The 24,222-nt window shown below is 36.7% G+C and overlaps 1 protein-coding gene across 1 annotated transcript in view; it reads left to right on the top strand.

Annotated features, from left to right (window-relative positions):
• Positions 1-13,506: 13,506 nt before the first annotated feature.
• The window catches only part of LOC149805529 (uncharacterized), a 37,425-nt gene continuing 26,709 nt past the window's right edge, over positions 13,507-24,222 (top strand). Inside the window, exon 1 of the mRNA XM_089950133.1 lies at positions 13,507-13,660. Coding sequence (XP_089806259.1) covers positions 13,608-13,660 — 53 coding nt within the window. The 5' untranslated portion in view covers positions 13,507-13,607. The remainder of the gene's footprint in view (positions 13,661-24,222) is intronic.

Raw genomic sequence — 24,222 nt, 5'->3', positions numbered from 1 at the left:
TTCGTTCCTTGTCAGCCACATTAGGATCGAATGACTTGAAGAAATAGATGTTCCCTGTAGATACTAAACCGTTAGCTATTGATCCTCCAAAACATAACTGTTCTTGTAGACATTTGTTGTATTTAAGAGTACCAAATTTTGACACAAATGCCAGTGTTAATTTCAGTGACTGGCCCAAGAGGTCATTTCTAAATTTCAATAAAATAATTAGACCCTTGCTATCATCTAGATAGTATGCAGATGCTGTTACGACTCTATGGTCTTAAACTAAGTAACAGAAAGAAGCAAAACCAGCAAGTTTTGCAAAACTTAACAAATAATTTAATTCTATAAGTTACAAAATAAAAATATACGAGTTTACAGTGCTGTGAATTAAATCCACAATAATCTTAAAACGTTTATCACAAGTCCAATAGAACTGAATTCCGGGTCACGAATGTGCTTATGTACCAGTACCAATATCCTTTAATATGTTGAAGTGCCAACAGTCTTGATGTATCACAAAGGCATTGCCTAAAATTCCTTTGAATGAATACACAATAATCACATAATAATATATTAGTCCAAAATCAATGAGCACTTTGTAAGTCCAATGAATAATCTAAAACAAATCATTCCTCTCAAATTATATCTAAACACAACATTAATATATATAGACAAATATTAAAATAAAAAATTAGGAATTAGATTAATTGTTCAACTTTGACCTTATATGCATATTCTCAACTCTATGACGACTCTAAGTTGCAATGTCTCTTACGTAACTTATGTAGTAATATAACTCATCTGATTTGATCACACAGTGGGAAATAACCCCAAACTTGTCAAGAAGTTAATATATATAGAACAGGGAACCAGATATATTATCTATGTATATCTCACTGCAATCTACAGTCATGGACCAAAAGCTAAAGACACTATATAAATATACAATACAATGTTTATATTATGCTTTAATGATTACGCTCAGCATTTTGATTAGAGTATATTGAGTAACACAAAATTCTGAATGTTTACCTTAAACAAATATATAAAAACTATAAATTCTTATAATTTTATGTTTTATGAAAATTGAAACCAAATGTGCAAAAGCCAGATTTGTTGATATGTATAACATAATGATGCATTGCATTTATTGTCTCTAATCTTTATTAATCAAAACGCAATGAAGCATAATTAAATACATAAATGCCAACAACTTTATTAGGTAAATATAAGTTTCAAGGCTCCCAACAACCCTTAATTGTATGCAAATCGAACAAGAGTCCCACGTGGCGTTGGTGTCTATTCAGCAAATTAAACAACTACATACGCTAAATTGTTACTTAAAGTTTATGTGTCCTTCCTGGTTATTACATTATGTTTTTAGCAATATGACTTTAAACGCGTGCAACTAAAACTCAAGACTTTACTTCATTCTAACTAATACAGTATATGGATTACATTGCTATGTTTACAGATCGGTATAAATAGTTAATCAGCTGCCACCAGAACAATCAGTTAAACCTTTTGTTTTCAAAAACTTACAAAAGTCCAAAAGATACACATTTAGGTTTGAATTTACCGCCTAAACATTGAGATGTAAAGCTGGTGTTACTTATTCACAATATCAGTGATTGAATAGATGAACAGCATATATATATATATATATATATATATATATATATATATATATATATATATATATATATATATATATATATATATATATATATATATATATATATATATATATATATATATATATATATGTATATATATATATATATATATATATATATATATATATATATATATATATATATATATGCAAGTGCTCCCACGTACATATATATATATATGCAAGTGCTCCCACGTACATTTATACTGGTTGTGTCAAAAGGGGTTTGGAATGTTTCGATTATGTTATGAAGTTTAAGAAACTGAAAGAAGTTGCTTGCTTAAGTGACAGCTGATTAAACATTTCTACCTGTTTGTAAACCAATAATGTAAGCAGGTATCTGTAACAAGCTTTGGTCACTTGAAGTCATGTGGCCCAAATACCTGATGTAACGAAGCGCAAATAAGTGTAATATGGATTCTCCTAATTTTACACAACATGAATATATTATAATAATATACACACAATAATTAGTTTTGGTTTATTATCAATGGTCTTTTTGCTTGTATAGACTTATCTTTTAAGTTCATGGGTTCTAATTCCCAATGTGCTTGCGTTTATTTCAATTTAAATTCTCTGCTCATAGCGCTCCCTAAACCCCCTAGCTGGTGGGAGGTGGCATTAGGAAGATAGCTTTGGTACAAAATATTTATATTTTTGATAACTTTCTCAGCCATTTTATGCTTTGTCGTTCCACGTATATTTACTGTAAGACAGCAGGATATGCTTATCCAGACTTTAGATCTATTTCGTCCCTGCTAGCTTCAACTGGCGAAGTACTGCATCACTCAATGAAGTTTTGTATCTTTTATCTGATTTTCCTTATTCAATAGAATGTTTAACATTTTTAACCTTTTCACTATCGAAACATTTTTTCTCCATGAATTCACTGACACTTTGTTTTTAAAAAAATAAAAACTATCATTTATCAGCTGAGTTTTTGTTCGATATTCGCTCTTTGAAGATATCTATAAAAAGTGACACATGCCGTCTCCCTCATTTATTTCTTGGCCCAGATGTATTTAAGAACATATAATACTGTTTAAATAACCATTTTTCAAATTGTTTGAAATCAACTTTATATACCAATTACTGATATTCAGCGTGACTTAAAGTACGTTTATCAATCGGAACTCTTTTTCTGGTGTACTAATGCCACTGGATGATGGCTCCACTGCCTTGTGGATATCTTCGGGAGAAGGAAAGGCTACGGGAGCAAACCCAGACAGAAAATCCGGAATGGAGCCCATAAGGCGGCTGAGTGTCGACTACAACTTCCTTCCGGCAGCTCCTGCATCCAAACTGGTGCCAAATATCATGCTCAGCATTCCTTTGTAACCCACCAGCAAGGACGAGAGGGGGATCCTGACATCTGGGCAGCCCAGGATCCCCATACTCCACGCGACCTCACCAAGGCCTTTGACTTGGTCAGCAGGAAGGGCCTTTTTGAAGTTCTCAGTAAGATCGGTTGCCCCCCCCCCCCAAAAAAAAAACGCAGCATGATAATCTCTTTCCATGCCGATATGAAGGGAACAGTCCTGTGTGATGGATCTTCCTCAGCCTTCTTCCCAATCAACAGCGGCGTGAAGCAGGACTGCGTGCTGGCGCCAACCCTTTTGAAGATATTCTTCTCCCTGCTCCTGTCCTACGCCTTCGACTCGTTCTCTGATGGCATATATCTACACACCAGGTCCGACGGAAGGCTGATCAACCTGGCACGATTGCGATCGAAGACCAAAGTGAGGTCAGTGCTCATCAGGGAGATGCTATTTGCAGATGACTTTTCTCTTGTGACCCACGCCGAGGACGCTCTCCAAAGACTGGGAGACCGTTTCGCTGATGCCTGCAAGCAGTTTGGACTCATCATCAGCCTGGAAAAGACAAACGTCAGCATGCAAGATACCACCATTGCCCCTTCCATCAAAATCGACGGTGTCACCCTGCAAGCAGTCGACAACTTTACTTATCTGGTGTTAACCATCAGCAACACTCTCTCGCTTGATATAGAGCTGGACAGAAGGCTTGGAAAGGCAAACATCATCATGGCACGACTAACGAAGAGGATGTAGGAAGACAACGCGCCGACAGAGCACACCAAGATCCAAGTCTACGAGGCTTGCGTTCTCAACACCCTTCCCTATGAAAGTGAGACCTAGAGCACCTACATGAGGCAAGAGCGCCAGATCAACTCCTTCCATATACGGTGCCTAAAACGCATCCTGAAAATCGGCTGGCAAGACCGCGTCCCTCACAGCGAGATCCTGCACCGTACAAGTACCCCCAGCATGTACTCGCTGCTAAGCAAGCGCCGCCTTCGATGGCTGGTACACGTCTGACGCATGAAGGATGGGAGGCTGCCAAAGGACATCCTATATGGACAGCTGGCCACTGGCACGAGAAGAGTCGGCCGCCCCTCACTCCGTTTCAAAGATGTGTGCAAGAGGGACATGAAGGCATGCGACATTCCACCCGACGGCTGGGAAGTGCTGGACGAAGACCGAGGCACCTGGAGACTGACGGTAAAGCAGCTAGTTTGTTATAGCGCGCAGCAACACATCTCGTGCCGGACTGGGCAAGATCAACACGATTTTATCGCTGATTATCTACCGCGGTTGTATATTTTACTTCACAGGGAATCGATTCGGCAAACTTATTTACGTCGACGACGAAGTTCTTTTCGCTGGACACCACCAGCAATATTTCTAAACAAAATTTTATCTGTGCGCTTGTATAGCTCGTATCGCGTCAAAGAGGTAAAAACAAGCAAAAGTGATACCAAAAAGTTACGTCAAAGATAAGTTCAAATTTGTCGATTTCAATGACGTTCTCAACAGCAAAACCTATCAAAAGTACAATTTAGCACTTTCAGAACTAATCAGCATAAAATAACAACAAACTCTGTTATTAAAACCGGCCTGTTTGAATTTGACGATAAACGATACTGTTTGGAAGGAATTAATACGTTTGCGTTGGGACATTATCAATTAAAAACTATGATGTCCTCGATTCACTCAGTTAAACGGTTATATTTATAGTAGTAAGAGAATATGAATGTTTCAGCGCAATTTTTGCCATTTGTTGACCGTTTATAACACATACCAAAATAGGTTCATTTTCGGTGGTTGAGTGTTGATAGAATATGCCTTATTTCTTCCTTTTTCAGCTCCATGTACGTTTGGTGACCCCCCCCCCGGCTAAGATCGGAAACCATTTTCGTTAACAAAAAGTGGTAAAAAGTGTCTCTGGAGACCTTAAAAATGAACAAATTACTCTTGCTTGGTATGTTTCAAGAAATGTCAAAAAAGTGGCAAAAAATGCGCGTAAAACCTTATATTCTCTTACTACTGATTGTTTAATCAATTAATCTTTAAGTTCAGAATATTTCATACTTATCTTTCCTTTATTATGTCCATTTAATTTGCCCCCTCAACTGATTCGTATTTGGAAAACCATCGGGATTTTCAGTGTCATAGTATTTGTAACTTAAATACTAATCTACGTTTGAGAACAACAGTAAAGATGTATGGTAATATGATTCTCTGACAATTAACTAAGCAAGGACAAAATAATTAACGGCATTCAGTTCATTACTGTAATTAATTTAAGGTTTTGCAAAACCACAGTCTAAGACTGGGTACTAGACATTCTAAATAGTTCAGTCCCTCAGTAATGAAATCGTTGCCACTTTGTTCCATGTTTATTGGGAAGTTGTTAACATATGACTAATACTTACGATGCGAAGTCCTAGATCAGTTCCCTCCCGACTAGACGAAACCAGTGAATTAATTATATGTAAGTAATTTACAATGCGTAAATCGAGTCAAATATCTGTTATCAAGTTATGCATTTTATACAAGCTATGTGTTTATGTTAAGTAAATCGTATTTAGAGACAGCACATGGGTAGACTACAATGCTTGATGCATATGGGGTTGTTCAGGCCCGGCTCTATGATGTGCAGGCCCAAGGCATTAAGCATGATCGCGAAGCCCCAAGCAAAAAACCTGCATTGCTTGAAAGTGTGGGGCCCAAATGAGGTTGCCTCGCTCGCTGAAAGTTGACCCAGGGTCAGTTCTTAATGTTGAATTTTGATTTTCACAGTCGTTGAAAACTGATCGCAGCGTTGAATTTTGATCAGATTTCCGGGTCACTTTTTAACAGATATTGTTTTAAGTTATGCATACATGGGTTTATGAGTCGTCAATAAGGAAATGCTTAGTATGTATACAATCAACAAAAGCAATGTAATGCAGTACATGTAGTAATGAAATTATGAATATAGTTATCTTCCATGTTTGAAATGGATATAATGTAATTTTGTTTGTACTTCGCCTGCTGCGTTCCATCAAACAATCAATGACCCTCTTAGAGCCATAACCAAACAAAATGAATCATGGGAATGGAGTGAAAAACGATAAAGCGTTTGAAAAACTCAAACAGAATTTAATAAAATAACGCAATAATAGCGTAATTCGATCCTAATAAGGAAACTCAATTACTTGTATATGCAATTCCTGTCGGTCTAGGCACATTATTAACTAATAATGGAAAGATTATTGCCTACACTTGTAGAGCACTTTCAGATGTAGACCAACATTTAAAGAAAGACATCAGAGTAGTATAGTGGGACGATAGGGCGATAATGGGAATTAGCATTACAAACCACTCTGGGACGTTATGGCGACAAGATTTATAGCGACAATGGGATTTAGCATTACAAACCACCCTGGGACGATATGGCGACAAGAGTTATAGTGACAATGGGAATTACCATTACACGGTCCCGTGGGACGATATAGCGACAAGTACTTTTAAGTACAACCTGGGCCTGTATAGCGTCAAGGGAAAATTAACATAGGAATATATCATGGGCCTGCCTAGCGTCAAGGGGAAATAAACATGGGAATATATCGTGGATTATAAACACTGATACCACATTTAAAAAATAATTTTATTTGGAGGGTTAGGCATGAAAGTCATTTGGTTCTTCTGCTTTTTCTTCTTCTACTTTCTCCATTTCTTTATCCATCTCCTAAATTTTCCCAATATTCCTTTATTTTTGTGTTCCGACTCAGGAATCCAGTCTGGATGACCTATCGCTCTATATTTCTCCTGGACATTCATCCAATTTTTGTTCATTCTCTCAAATGCTTCTTTTTTTCTTTCTGTTCTCTTGTTCTTTCCTATCTTTTGCCCATGTGTCTTTAACGTTCTTGACTTCTTCTTCCAAGACCCTTTTCATAATTTCTTCTGCTTTATGGACATGGTCCCGTCCCCTTTTGACAAAAGCTCACTCTGTCGAATTGAAGATATCATCCAAAAAACACCTGACTTTGATAACAATTTCAAGAGACTGCTTCAATGTTCCGACTCTTACATATTCAGGCGAGATGAAACCTCTCAACTTCTTTACCTCTTCTTCTATCATCCCTTCAATGTTCTCCCTGGCTATTTTCAGATTGTTTACAAAGTCCAAGTCTTTCCACTACATACTCCGCATCTATCATCCAATACAAACTCTCCTTCAACTGGTTAAACAAGTCAGATACTGCTACCATCTTCTTTTCGCTTATTCCGTAGAATGGCGCGAATGACGGGCCCTTTTTACATTTATACCTAAAGCACGGACGTGAAGGAAAACATCCCCTACTTTTGTCTTCTCATTATTATCTACTATTCACACAAAGGTAATGAGACAAAAAACTAACCACATTATATACTATCCACACACGCAGAGATGCCAAATCAAACCCCAAAATCTACCATCCACACACGCCAAGAAGCAGAAACAAACCCACCATTTACTATCCACACACGCAGAGATGCCAAATCAAACCCCAAATTTACCATCCACACACGGGAGAAGCTAACAACATAACCACAATCTACTATCCACACACGCTGTGAAGCAGAAACATAACCATAATATATTGTCCACACACGCTGAGAAGCCAAATCAAACCCAAAATTTACCATTCACACACGTCAAGAACCAGAAACAAACCCACCATTTACTATCCACACACGCGGAGATGCCAAATCAAACCATACAATATACCATCCACACACGCCAAGAAGCAGAAACAAACCCACCATTTACTACCCACACACGCAGAGATGCCAAATCAAACCCCAAAATCTATCATCCACACACGGGAGAAGCTAAAAACATAACCACAATCTACTATCCACACACGGAGAAGCAGAAACATAACCATAATATACTATCCACACACGCTGAGAAGCCAAAACATAACCACAATATACTATCCACACACGAGAAGAGGCCAAATCAAACCCCAAAATTTACCATTCACACACGTCAAGAAACAGAAACAAACCCACCATTTACTACCCACACACGCAGAGATGCCAAATCAACCCCAAAATCTACCATCCACACACGGGAGGAGCTAAAAACATAACCACAATCTACTATCCACACACTGAAAAGCAGAAACATAACCACAATATACTATCCACACACGTGAAGGTTTAAAAAACCATACTCTCTACTATCTACACAAACGTACTTCAGCGCTTACAAAGCCCAACAATCTTTCATCCACACAAACGCACGTGAGCGCTTACAAACACATAAACACACACACACACACACACACACACACACACACACACACACACACACAGTTACACCAGGAAAGGAGGGAGTGTTTATATAAACACTACTCCACATTCTCACATTGGCAAATTGAATAGTGTTTCTTTTTTAGAGTTTTTGATTAGCCCTGAAAAGGGCTGTTTTTTTTTGAACTCTACATACACCTGTCAGTGATGGCACCTTCCAGGTCTTGCTCTACAAACACATCTTCTGCTCCAGTAATTATCCCAGTTGACTGTAGCAGATGGGAGTGAAGAGGCTTGATGATTAGCCTCAGCACCCCGATCTTCTGTCTCTGGGATACTATAAACTTCCCTCTCTCTTCTTCTATGTCGCAGTTTAGGATGTTGTGGCCTCCTTATTTCTTCTTCCCAGCTTTCAGTTGGGCGAACCACAGGTAATTGTACTACTGGTGGAAGAATCTGTAGCTGTGGTTGACGTTGTGGTACTGTTACTATTGTTTGTGGAGGCGTCCTCGCCTCAGGTTTCGCCTCACACTTAGGTCTCATCATAGGGTGAGACCTGATCCCTCTCTTCTTTTCCTCCTCTTCTTTCTTTCTTCTCTGCTCCTCCTCCTCTTTCATTCGTCCTTCTTCTACAATGGCCTCCGCTGCCAGCTCATTCAGGAGGCGCCTGGCATATTACAGGTGCATCTGGAGTTCCAACAGTTTGCTTATTCTGCTACTCATTCTTCACTGATGTCTTGTCGACAATGGGTAGCCAGACTTAGAGTATTTCCGTATATATACTTGAAGCAAGGACGTGAAGGAAAACATTCCCCTAAGACCCAAATCTTACATTACCTATATGATTACCCCCCTCCCCCCAAAAAAAGCGCTCGGACCTAAAAGAAACACTCATTTTTTTTCTACTAATAATTACTTATTCAACTTTCCAAAAGGAAATCAGACAGGAACCTCACAGAGGGATTCATAGACTTTGAAAAGGCATTCGACCTAGTGTGGACTAAATGCTCATTAACCAAATTAAATCACTACGCCATAACAGGCCGAATGTACAACTTCATCGAATACTTCCTAACGAACCGCAAGATAATAACGAGAGTTGGTGACACTCACTCTGATTTACAAACCTTCGAAAACGGAACTCCACAAGGGAGTGTACTCAGTCCCACTCTGTTCAACCTCATGATCAATGACCTAGATAAAAACTTGGCATCTAACCTAACTGAAATATCGCAATTTGCGGACGATAGTGGAATATGGAAAGCAGGAAACCCCTCCAACCACAAAATAATTAAAGACTTACAAGATAGCTTAAGCAACATAGGAAAGTGGGCTGGCAAACGGGGTTTCAAACTAGCACACGAAAAAACTATAGCCGTAATATTTACCCCAAAACGTAAAATAAATAAGCATCTCCCTACACTGACAATACAAAATCATGAAATTAAGTGCGAAAAATTTGCACGATTCCTGGGAATGTATTACGATGAGCACTTAAGCTGGGGACACCACATCAAAGAATTAATTAAAAGATGTAATAGGGACCTCAACCTCCTCAAAAACCTTAAAGGGACCGACAGAGGATCCAATCAAGAAACACTGCTAACCCTATACAGGGCACTGATTAGATCCAAACTAGACTACGAATGCCAAATATACAACTCAGCACCTAAACAGCATCTTACAAAAATAGACAATATACAAAGAAAAGCCCTCATTACAATCACTGGCGCGCTACCATCAACATCTCTAGCGGAACTCCTAGTAATAACCGGAGAACTCCCGCTCTGTCTCCGACGACAAGAACTGATTCTAAGATACGCAGACAAATTAACATCCCAATCAAATTCCCACCCCACTAGAATAGCGATAGAAAAATGTGACAAACCATTTAGCAATAAACTGCAACACCTAACCCCTACAGGGAAATTAGTGAACGAACTTATAGAACCAGTCTACAATGGAAACCTCTAACATAAAACAAACAAGCACTTCAGAACCGAACCTTGGACCAACGAAGAGCCAAAAATCAATATCTCCCTCACCAAATATGGCAATAAAAAGGATCAAGAACATCAATTACACACCACCACAACAGAAGAAATTAACACCAACTACTCAAATTTCCTTAAGATATACACTGATGGATCAAAAACTAAAGGACCAGACAAAACGGCAGCCGCATTTGTCATCCCTGAATTAAACATCAAAGTAGGATATAGACTACCCGACCACTGCTCAGTATATACGGCAGAATTCTGGGCCATAAAAGAAGCACTTAAATTGGTCGAGACTAACAACACTCCGATGACAGTAATTATAAGCGACTCACTTAGCGTCATCTCCTCAATACTTAACAACAATACCAAATACGGAGAAAATTTTCTGAAACAAACCAACTTAACGCTAAAAAGCTTAAACAACAATAAACAGCACATAGAATTCCTATGGATTCCATTCCATATAAATATATCAGGAAATGACCGAGCAGATTCAATAGCTAAACAAAAACTTAATGAACCTAGTCACGTCCAATTAGACTACAGTGTTAGCGAAATATACAGCCTAACAACATCATTAATGACAAAAAAAAAATGGCAGCAAAAAATGGAATGACAGTACCCAAGGTAGGAAACTTTACAACATCATTAATGAAGTCAAAAGAAACAGGAAACCACCCGTACTCCAAAGTAAAGATCAAAAGATAATTAATAGAATATATACAGGTCAAACCAAACTGGCTACCAGTTATGACAAGCGCATAGGACCATTCCCACACAATCCTAATTGCTATTATTGCCGGGTGCCTGAGGACCTACCGCACATATTCAATGTATGCCTTAAATTTAAAAAAGAAAGGGACGTAGCTAGTATATGACTGATGATTAGGCATGTTGAATGGCGAAGCCTCGAACTGCTAGAGGAGTGGGGTGTGTGTGGGTACGGGGCAACATTGTACCAATCTAGAGGGTCTGAGATGGCATTTCATGCATCTTGTTGAGACTTTCTGAACCTTGGTACTGTTTTAATACTGTAAAAATAAAAAGAAAACGTCAAATTCTTATGAACAGATTCAATAAAGTCGAGTTTGCTACTAACTTGTTCGTGTTTTTGCTTCTAATGAATCATCTTTTCCGTATGTATTGTATTATATAAATATAGATTTCATATCGGTTTCGTGAGTGAAACTTAAACCATTGAAAAAAATCGTCAAAATTCTGTGTAGGCAGCTGCCTTTCTGCCTTGTTGGCAGCTACGCTCCTGATCATCGCTAATATACTGTTGAGTATTTTACCTGCCCTGCTGAACCTTGCGACTTTACCGAAGTGAAACATAGTCATTCATTTATCAGTTTGTCCAATTTGTCCAAAGCAAAGTTCAGCTATTTTGAAAATGTTCCGCATTTTGAGACATTTTAAAAAAAGTATAACGGAGAGAATTACGATAGTGACAGATTAACAACATTCTATGGCACACAGTTGTTTCCTTAAAAGATAAAAGAAAAAAAAATTAAGAAAGACACAGCTCATTGAGTAATATGTTGATTTCATTTTAGAACGGGTTCAAAAATCAACGTTGAGTTTTGATAACAGAACATTTTACCCTAAGGTCATAATTTCACCTGAACGGGTCGTTATTTAACAGGACATTAAAAAAGGGTCAGTTTTTAACGTGAAATTTTGATCACGTTAAAAAATTACCGACCGGGTCAGAATTCAACGAGGGTCAAAATGTAATACTACATCTGGGTCGTTATTTAACAGGACATTTAAAAAAGGGTCAAATTTTAACGTGAAATTTTGATCACGGTCGTTGAAAAATGACCCGGCGGGTCAGAATTCAACAAGGGTCAAAATTTAACACTACACAGGGCCTGTGGTTATTTGGTTGATCTATCTTAGTTTCGAGAATGCTTTTATAAGTACATGTATTCACCGAGACAGAATAACGAAATACGATCGTTAATTTATTAACTATATGGTATCTACTGTGTCACAACGACCACGAGCGCCTAGAAATAGCTACCTCGGTACACACAGACGTGTTTACATACATGCCGTATCAACCAGTGCCCCCAAAAGTGGTTAGAATGATTAGTTTTTTCCAGAAGGGGATTAGGCCCAGCAACTCAAAAACAGTGGGGTGGGGGGTGGGGTGGGGTGGCGGTAAACAAAAGTTTTGAGGATGAGAACGAGAGTACTTGATAAATTTATTATAAATATTTCAAACTCGTTCTTAAAATATTTTTTAAAATGGGTCTAGACGTTAGGGTCGCTTTAAGTTGTCAATTGTTCTTTCAACGCTATACAGAGAAAGCTTTCCTAACGGTCTTCAAAATTTAAGCGGGAAAAAAAAACGCTGACCGAGTGTTCTTAAAAATTTATGAAAAAATACTCTCACTCAGAGGTCTTCAAAATATATGTAAAACGATGAAACTGATCTTCCCAAAATGTATGAAGAAAAAACAGTGCTGCTTCAGCAACCTGTGTAATTGCGTATACGTTACTGGTGAGGGTCAAACGTTATGGTCAATGTAGTAGTGGGCCAAGTGAGCTTAAACCGGGAATTTTTCATTAATTACTACTGTTTCAACACTTTTTATATATTTTCTTTCTTATTTGCTTCAGTTTATTTACTGATATGTCATCAGTGTTACTGTATGCTTAAATTAGCTTCGCAAAACGTCAACCCAAATTCCTGTCTCATTCTCGTTCAGAAACACTTCCCTATATTGAGTGAAATACTTCTACATTCAAGTTTATTGTCCGAGTAGGTTGAAAAGTGTGCAGTATTTCTCTTTTCCAACAGATCTTAAAATAGGTTTTACCATGATAGACAGGGTCCTATGTCACTGTCAGAACGGGCCAAGGGGGTAATGGGAGGTAATTTTGTCATCCGTATGAGTTTTTATCCTTCAGATTACAGTATTGCTTTTTTATCGTCTTCAAAATCCAGCCCGTGTCGAGCACGTGTGGACTGTTCTAAAAACTAGAACAGGACAGTGAGCAGTCTGCTTGCAAACACAGAGGTTTCCGTTTGTTTATAAACACCAGTGAGTTGCCAGTGTTTGGGACACCTTGGCGCAAATCAGGTTAAAAATAATAAACTGATGAATGAAATGACTAAGTTTTGTGCATTTTTTTATATCCTATATATATATGTATGATGGATATTTTTAAAATAAATTTTAAATCGGCTGGGGTGTACAAACAAACGGGAGGGTGTGCGAATACTAGGGGATAAAGTTGCAGCTTCCTAGAATTGTCCTTCGCACCGATTTTCTTTCACGAAAGCATAAGATGCGATTCACCAAAGATACTCAAACTTAACATTTGCAAATTTGTCTCAAGAAGTCAGATATGGATGAGGAAGTACACTGTTGTTTTGGGTGCAACATGAATAAACTTAAACGGTTAGCGGATTAAAATTTAATTTCAATGTCAGGGGATTAGAAACGCAGCGAAGAACTATATACAGTGTGCCCACTAAAATTACGCGAAAATATACGACAGTATATTATTCACATAATTTCCCGTTTGTTTGTACCTCAACCAACTTGAATAACATACGAATCAAGAATATGCACAGGACTTTGTCATTTCAGTCATCAATTTCTAATTTCTAACCTGATTGTCGCTATGAGGTCCCAACACTGCCAACTTCTTGTCGTTTCGAATCGTACAGGAGTTTCTTTAGTAAGATTGTCGCCATATTTGCGGGGGTGGGGTTATATTTTCAATTAACAGTATGTGATGTAGTTTATGTCAGTACTAATCTCAGTATTTCTGTACACTTTGGAGTTACATTTCTTTGAACATGTGATGCAAAAGTTTCTTCTTTATATTGGTTCAGTTTGTTTTAGAACTATTAAAACTGAACATTGCAAATATTAAATGCAGACGACACGGTTTATACCAAAATAGACTTTTTTAAATATATAATAAAACAGTCTGCCTGCTTGTTTACATTGAGAGTTTCCATTCAGTTTTAAATGCAAATAAGTTGACGGCACTAAGGACCTCTCAGTGAAAACAGGGTTAGAAATGATGAATGAAATGACTAAGTTTTATGCATTTTTTATATCAATTATTTTTTTATTTGTTAAAATCGGTAGAGGGATACAAACAGCAGAGTATGCAAAACTATGGTGTACACAATTGGATAAGTTTTTATCATGCATGTTGGTGTAAAGTCTCCAACACTCTACTTATAATACTGTAAAAGAAACTATTTTTTATATTTTGATTACATAAAGTATTTCACAGATTTACTTGATGTCCATTTCTGAGTTTTAACGGCCCTTCGCTGCAAACATTTTGTTGTAAACATGGCACTCCGCATTAAGAGGTTAGTGTTAGGACTGGTCAGCCAGGTGTCAGGATAATGTGACTGGGTGGGACATCATGCCACATGTCTGCAGCATGATGCCCCTAACACTGCAGACATCGTAGTGATATGACTGAAAAATTGTTAAAGCTACCTTCAAAATCCAAATCACAAATCACATAAAATTCTGGTTTAATTGATGAAAACGTGATCATCAAGGTAACACCTGGGGTTGTGTTTACAATGACTTTTAGTGATTTCATGTAACACAGAATTCATCATCCAATGCATCATCTATGTCTCAGACAAGTTTGTGAATTGACAAGCGAAATATCCCCTTTTCCATGATGTTGGTGAGTAACAGCTGGCAAATTGATACAGCCTCATTAATGACTTCTGGTGCATTGTTGCAGCATGAACTGATCCCATGAACATTTCCAACCTGTCTACGAGGTCATGGCCTGCAGTTGCAAAATCATTGATGGGCATACTGCCCTCACTAAAACATTCTTCCTCTGTGACTCCCAACTAAACTTGTATAATTTTTTACATTATTGAAATTCCTTCCACTCTTTGCCTATTGCCGCAGGCTTTTGAAACTTCTCCCCATATACCCATTAGACCCATTTGTCAGATGCTATTTTAAGGATGCAAATTTCTGTCCATCTATGAAGAACACATTAATTTGGGACAGAGAACAATTAATTAGATTTATGGGGACAGGTGTTTGTGAAATCGCTATACTGCAATGATTTCTAATGTCTGTGTCAAGAGAGGAAGTGATTCTTAATTAAGCCTTTGTTTACTTAACCATTAGACAACTAGAAAAATGGAGGTTAACTTCGATTTTATATCAGAACTGTCAGAATCTGAGTTTTTCCAGATCTGTTGTTTGGAATTCTATAAGCCATGCTGACCACAATTTTGGTACCTAGTTATAAAAGGCAGTAAATATATTTAATACTGATTTGTTATGCTAAATAAGGGGTGTGGTTCCCACACATAATTTCTTGGGGTTCAGTTGCCCACATTGAAAAAATCTAGTCAGTCTGCATTATTCCTGCAAGAGTAAAAATATAAGTTGACTCCGAGATTGAATTTGGAAGAAATTCTCTCATAAAACATTGGTCAAAGGGGCCGGATGTCTGGAAAGTCAACAGACACAATTTTGGCAGTAGAAGTGAACAAAGCTTGAAAGCACAAGGTATTTGCGTCAATTTCATGTAGTTAGTTGATACCAATATAATGATTTACTTGAATTTATTTGCTTATATTTGCATGGATTTATTTGTTTAAATTCATAGATCAATATTCTCAATATGAGTATAACTGTGTTGAGTTCATCTATCTGAATTCGTACAATGATTTTCTTTATACATGTATATATTTGACGAATTGTTTGAATTTGTCGTCTTGTTTGTATAGGAATTGGATATTCTAAGATTTCATGCATTACTTTAGTTGATATGAGTTACATGAATCCGTGTGAATTCACCGATCTTAGATGATAAAGACTTGAATATGTGTATTTGCTAAAAATAACGTAGTTAAGCCGTGTAATGAATTTCATTCATTTGTGTAATTGAGACAAGAACAGAACTGTTATGTCTCATGTAATGTTAATGGGAATTGGTGATGAAATAACCATTTGGAAGTACATTAATCTTGTGAAACTAGGTTTGTTTATGGTCTGCCACATTTAGTTTAACTAGATAGCCTTTGGTATCTGTTTGCATTCCGATAGAACGATATCTGACATAACGAGAGGGGAGTAATGATCTGTTCTCCAGTAGGACAACTGACAGAAGATTTAGGTTGCTTCTCTGTTTATTTTGAAAGGGGAAATAGCTCCACAGATTTATCCACTGAAGTATCCACGTACCTAGTTATCAAAGTATCTGCATACTTACCTATTCACCTACACACACAAAGTTTGAGGGCCAAAAAGAGGAAAGACAGTAGGGAGGTTGGAAAAGGGGAAAAAGCAAAAGGACCTTGAGGAACCACCATAGTGAAGTTGGAGTGGACTGGAATAAGCAGGTTATGAAGTTGTACAAGGCAATGACTTTGATTGTTCACTCGATTATATGATGAACTAATTCTATCATTTAAAACAGATTGGCTATTTATATAAATATATTTGTTTGAAATTCGGTGAAAGTTTTATTTAAAAAAGAAGTGTATCTTCCTGATGTAATGTATTATCACAGTTGTTTATGTAATGTATTATCATAGTTGTTTATGTAATTGATTAAATTTTTGTTTTTCCACGTACAGGGGCTTGTGTCATTCTGTTCTATATATCTGCTCAGATCTCTATTTATTCCATCTATAATTTCACACTTTATTTTAATATTTACTCAATTCGGGCAACAATACTGAGGGCGATCACCCTCTAGGTAACGATAGATAAAATAAAATGGACACCTTGTAAGAAGGTACAACCTCACAATACCATCACCAGTAGAACCTCTACAGCTACTTTGTTGGTTCTTAAGTAAGATAATAGTTTTGCTATATAATCTATCCAGTCAAAAGGACAAGAACTAGCAAATTTGACAACACCCCTTCTCATTGGCTGTTCCAGTAAAACATATACCCCCAGGGGGAAGGCACTTTCAAATTCAACCAACCCACAATAGAAGCAATTAAAAAAAAGTATGATCCACCGTCAGATATGTTTTAATCGAAAAACACTTCCCCTACAGAAGCATATTTTTAAACATAATTTCTGGCTGTGGGTTTGTGGACATTAGAAGCGATTTTAATACTGGGTTGGGAACAGAAGCAATTTAAATGACAGCTGGCATGAGGTAATCCACTGAATACTTAGATATCATTTAATCTGCTGCATATTTTTATTTGTATTCATTCATTATAATCAATCTTTTGTCCTTTTGTTAGTTTGTCAGCCATGTATGTCTCTGATACTGTGAAATCACAAATTTGCATGGTGGCTTATTATGGCTTATTATTTGTAGATGTCATTGATCAGTCCCTTAATACCTACTAATTTAATGTCCATGAATACAGATTTTATAATAGGGATTTCTATTTTAATACATAAATCATGAATTTGTATCCTTACTAAACTGTGTTTACGAAGGTGATCGCTATGTTTTGCTATTTTTCTTTGTTCTCAGGCATGCTGCTTTTGATTAGAATAATAGTTAAATCTTGTTTTGCTCTAAATGTGTGGTCAGATGCTATGTTTCCTTGATATTATTTTTTTCAATAAAAGTTTTGGTAAACTTTTAATACATAATTTGTCAGAAAATAAAACCCATTAATGCCAGTGTAAGTGATGTTGTATTATTTCTGCCTGCTTTTACACTGTATCATCTCTTGTAAGAACATATATTTCAATTACCGATGTCTTATTTTTATGCTTGTTGCAAGAATAATATAAAGTTTTAAAAAACAAAAGAAATATAGCAAGTCAAACATTTTTATATCATTAATTAGATTTTAAAAAATGGATGAAAGTCAAGGAATCATTTTCCCCAGAGTACTCATAAAATCAATGTAATTGCAGTTAACTGTATTGTCAACAGCATTATCGTCATCACTGATGGCCTATCAGTAACATTCTGCACTTTCAATCCAGTTGTTACAGGTTTTATCTCCCACTTCTAGTCTTTCATATGAGACTTATACCTATGGCCTGAGGGGCTTTCATGGCAGAGTGGTATAAGATGCTTGTCTTGTGATACAGATCTGAGGGGCTTCCATGGCTGAGTTGTACAAGATGCTTGTCATGTGATTATTTGCCTCCAATGTGTAAATGAGAATGTTGTCAGTTACTTATGGAAGGTCAATAGTTCTACATAAGTGGTGTTTGGCATCTCAAAAGAACTTGGATTTTCTTCAGCAGTAAAACTGGCTGCCATATATAGTCTTCATCTGAAAATGGTGTAAAGGCCATAATGATCTACCGAAACTCGAGATTTCATGTCTAAATGACTTTGGCTGTTGGAGATAAACATCAAATCAACAGAGGCTCCATGTGCCCAAGTGTACTAATGTGCTAGCTTTTACATCACTTGCACATCTCACAGAGTTTTTGTCACAAATCAACCAATTTGGGTTGGTCTTTCGGGGTTCTTCCTTCACCTAATATATTGTTTAAAAAAACAAAAAAAACCAGACCAAACTAAATCAACCAACTAATCCACTGTGGCAACAGCAGCAAAGGTACTAGCCCATCATTTTTGCCACAGCTGTATGAGTTTATAAATTTTGACTCTAGTAATTTGTTTAGACCATTGAATATCATCAATTATGCCTTTCTGACAGTTACCAAAAAGTCATCATCAGTTGGTACAAATGGATTTTTCATGGTGAGCATGTGAGACTGAGAAGTCTTAAGCAATCCTGCATCACACACTGCCAAAAAGTTTACATTTTAGCATCTCTTAGTGTTTCTCTAATAATGTCCATTCTTCCAGCTAGAACTGTTATAACTTATTCAAGCTATATTCACCAATATCTGGAGATATGCATCTGTAATAAATATTTGTAACAAAGTATGAGAATGCATCAATGTTTTTCAATGATACATTTGAATTGAGCAACAACCAGAATCAACAAACCAATAAATAAAATTATTCACATCTCTCAGGTTAAAGTACAGTGTATACCGATAATCATAATCTGCCAAATTTGCAAAAAAAAATTCCAACCGTACTGATTCAGTGGACATAATCACCAGAATGGACAGAAACAGACCAGAACAGATATAACCAGAAGGTTAAAATTGATTTGATACATCTTTTAAGTAGCTAAATTCACACTGGTTTAGTTAACTGTACACTTTATTATCTTCCCTTTGATGTAATTTCTTACTGAAGCTGAGAAAATAATGTTGCAAACATAAAACAAGAGGCACACTTCTACTCATTATTGTTTTTATTATACTTCTCCATTCCAGCCTGTTCTTATGATCTTGTCCCCCCACATACTGTTTGTCTTGTTTATGATATGTATCTAAATTTATCACTTAGTTTTCCTACTACTGTACTGTACTAATTGTGAATATGCATATCAATGTGAAATGCAACAGAGAGACTAAATCCAAGATTAAAAACATCTACATTTCTGGCTGTATTCTGCTTGGATTCCATGTTTCTGCACAAAACTCAAGAATTCAGGACTCGCTGTACTAATTCAGTTCCCCCTGTAAACCTTTGCAAACACCATGATATTAAAATTCAATAACTTAAAATTTTGAGTGCTCATGATCAAATTTGTATCAGTATAGACACATCTATGATGACAGCTTTTGTGAAAAGAAAACCATAACAGCTGCACCATTTTATGGACCTACACAAATTTGAAATGTGTGCTTTCAAAACTGCACCAAAGAATCAGCTGCTGATTTCAGTAACGAGTCTTCCAAACTCTGATTTGTAAAGGGATCGAAATTATGTTAATAAAACAATGTCCCTCACTTTTTTCAGTTACAAGTAGGACAAGCTGTCAAAAGATTCTTTTTACTAAAATCTTACTTTCATTATCAACCAATCCGGGACAGTCAAACCCATATATACTCTATTTTATCTTCACTGATTTATAGTATGGTTTTCATTCTTTCATATCTGTAGTGAGTCCTTCAACAACTCTCAATGGTTGTAAGCCTTTTTTGACCACGCTGACTGGACACACTGTAAAATAATGTTCAAGTAACAGAAATACCATGGGATAACCAGAGACCAATAAAATTAAATAGTCAAGTTATCTCCCCTGCAGGGATGCTGCCAGGATTTCAGGATTTACTCTAAGTTTTGTGTGTGTGTGATCTCCAGTGAGGGAGTAGTGGCGGGAGGAATAGTCATTGCTAAATATCTCTCTAACACTTAAATATCTGTCACTTTTTCTTACTGTTCCACTCTGTTAAGGCTCTACTGAAATCAAAATACTCAAAGAGATGTCATCTCTAGTTGTATAGCAATTATTACTGTGATATCATTGGGCGTGGTCATGTGGTTGTGGTGGGGTCTTAGTTGGGATAGAAGAAAGACCATAGGTTTACTCCATATTTGACAGCTAATTATGATGTCAAAAGAATTAAAAAATTTCTAACAATTCAGTTGGACTCTGATTATATAGGATTATATACTTGATTCATAGTCAATGAACAGGTTCTAAAATTGATGTGTTTATTTTGGAGCCACGTTCCTCCATCAATTCAAGATTTGAATATACCAAAGGTGAAACTAGTATAGTTGCATCTTAAATTACTATCATGGCTACTTCAAATGTTATTTAATGTGAGACTTCAATGCCTGAATTCATAGCTTAAGTGATTTTTGGGTTAAAAAAATGAATTTCTTCTCAAACAACTCAATTTGGTGCAGATTACATTGTTTTTTTTAAATGATAATGTGAGGATTTTTGATCTGTAAAAATTGCACAAGAAACAAACAACATCAGATCAGAAAATTAATACCACTGGGAAAATACTGATAGGAATATGCAGAAATAATGATATTATTATTTAAATGGATTATGTGGTGACAGTACAAATCATGGTTCTACAACTTTGCAAAATACATCTTGTACAACTATTCTATTGATTCTAACAACACTGTAATATGGCAATAATGTATACACACATGAAGTTGGCCCACTTTTTACTTTAGTCCCTTGCTAATTAATAGTTTTAGATTTTACAACAAAACTAAGCACATTTTACCTTTTGACAATAATACATGATTACAAATATTTAGATTGCAAGAAAATAGAAGTTACAATTTTATTAAAAGTTCTGGTACCAGTAAAACTAAAGAAGATGGTAAAAAAAAGAATCAGGATTAACAGATTAGTAGTGTAGTAAAGAGTCCATAAATCAGAATGACATCAAGTATTTTGTCATCAATTTCATCATTAGTTAATGACACTGCTTCAAAATGTTGTGTACTAGATAATAGTAATCCAATTTGTAATACAAATACCAAATGACAGCTTGGAACTAAGTACCAAAAGGTCTGCAGAAAATATCACCATGATCAAAATATAAATAGGAAGAACGGAACACAAACAGGACAAATTTTATCATCTTGCTTTGAGTTTACACAGATCAGTCAGTCTCTTATGTTTAATGTGATTTAATTTTTGCACATAGAGAGCATGTACTTCCATTTGGTGATAAATCTGCATGATATGAAAGTTTGTCTCGTTATTCTTTTGTTGCCATAGTGGTTGTGCCAACTAGAGATCTACACACACATAATTATGTTCTATAGGGATTCTCTGATGTTCCCTATGAGCATAATTCTGTTAATTGTTTGTGAAATTAATATGATCCTCCTCCTCTGTGTATGAATATTATTCTGTGCTGAGAACTCCTTTCATTTCCTGTTGTCTGAAATGCATATGCATAACTAGCCTGAACAAGTTACTTGTGCAATTTTCAACATCTCACAGGTATGGCCCCATGGGTATTCTCTCTTGGATATCTCTGTTCCAAAAAGAAAATTTTTCCAGAGGTCTCATTAGGATTTTAAAACTAGGAGTCCAGGACTCCCATTTTGGTAAAAATAGGAGTCCAGCCAGCAAATGTTGCAGTGCCCTCCCAGAAAACTACGCAAATTATAAGAACTATTGGTTGCTATTGAGTTTAATTTCTACATTCTTTATAACACTGACATAGCTCTTGTTTGTCCATCAGAGTGAGTCTGAATTTTGTCAATCCAAGGAAGGTCTTATTCAAAGCACTAAGCTAGGCATCACACACTTTCTTACACTTGGCTACTGTACCATCCAAGCTATCAGTTCTAGCAACTTTAGCACTCTCCTGAATCTTGTTACAATCTTCGTCAGTTTGCATTTGAACCCCAAAATACTCATTCAAATCTAAGTCTCAGCATGTCATGATTCTGAGGTCACGTGCACTGCTTATTCTGCTACATTCGGAAATGAACACAATAATGAAAGCTCAAATTGTTTATTTGATGTACTGTTATAAATGACCACATGTACATCTCTGGGTCTTTCTGCCTGTGAATTCAAGCACTGTAAATAAAGTAGATTTTCCCACCCACCTGCCAGTCAAAGCCTTTGATATTGCCGCCCAGCTATTATAGCATGTTTTTTTTTATGTACTGACATGTACTTGAGGTGGCGCTTTCAGCCACTAAATTCTGTCATAAATATCAGCACAGCTACTGGCAGCATGAATACCATTGCAAAATGCACTTTTAAAGTTAAAAGTTTAATAAAAATTGAAACTATGCAAAGCACATGTTTTATATCCGCGACGTTGACATAGTTTGTACTGGCATCATTTTCTGACCCAGTGTTTTATTCACATTAGACCATTAGGACGGGGGTTAGATGTGATATTAGATATATATTCAGGGTTTTTAATGCTATTTTCTTCTGACAGCCCCACCAGCAATTTCTCATTTTGTAAACACAACCCACAACAGAAGTGATTTTCCTAACCAACCTTCCACTGTCGGAATCAAAATAGTTGAAGCACAACCTCCTTCAGAACTTTTTTTGAAGTGCCAACTGGGGAGGTATATGTTTTACTGGAACAGCCCTCATTCTTTTTTAGGCCAAGCTTATTAAATATAACAGACTGTATCAATACTTGCACATGCATGGCACCATTACTTCAGCCACCACTGGACTTGTAGCCACTTCTTGAACCACAGGGATTTAGTAGCTTTGGCTTTCATGGTAACCATCGCTGTGGTGGTTTCTGCAACTTTTATCACATGTTCTGCGGTTACATCTCTGTAACTGCAAAGAAGTTTCAAAGAACATGGCCATGACATTACTGGCAGTGGGCATGATATACATCAAATAAATTTGTTTAAACGAGCGTGATACTTACTTGTTCCACTGGTCATGTCACTAGCCAGACAACTATACGGCTGGAGGTGATCCACATGAGCATATTCTGAATTCATCACACAAGTGGTAGGCAGCACACCAGGTCCAATGAGTGTTTGCGAGACCATGCATGTGATTGCCAAGAAATATCATGAGAATCTTGCAGCTGAGTTGTCTCAAATTATTTAGGTACATGTGTAAAGATGCCATCGGGTACCCATGTTACCAGGTACCTGTCCCTTTGATAATAACCCGGGTAATAAAACGGACAACCGGATACCCCCTTAAAAAAAAGCTTCCAGGTTCAAATCAAGACATAGAATAACGATTATAGTTTGAGGCTTGTGTTGTGTGCATTTATTCATCATCACAGGGGGTTGTATCATTGTTTAAAATGTACTTGTCATGTACTGTATAATAATACAAGGAAGGACATTTCTTTCTCACACAACCTATTTAAGAATCAATGCTCATATTTCAAGCTAGGTTTCACATAACATAATAAATTTGCTACCAATGCTTAGCTCGGGCATTCAGCTTGATATGCCTATCCAAAATTTGGGTTACTCATACCTTTAAAGAATGCCAGACCATTTTCCCACACTACTTCTAGATATTGCCATGATTGCACCTGCTTAATATGCAGGTGCAACTCGCTGAATGGAATAATGCCTTCTTATTGGCCAAAGGAAAATGACATGCTGCACCTAGTTACAACTTTTTTTGTTATATGATACATATATGACTGATCATTAAATTGGAAACAATGATATGAGCCCCTGTGTTCATCATTAGACCTCCAACTAA

The sequence above is a fragment of the Sinohyriopsis cumingii genome, chromosome 2, assembly GCF_028554795.1.
Source record: "Sinohyriopsis cumingii isolate HCF-2022 chromosome 2, ASM2855479v2, whole genome shotgun sequence".
Taxonomy (NCBI): Eukaryota; Metazoa; Mollusca; class Bivalvia; order Unionida; family Unionidae; genus Sinohyriopsis; species Sinohyriopsis cumingii.
Note: the sequence above shows the minus strand (reverse complement) of the source record. Positions and strands in the feature narration are given on the sequence as shown.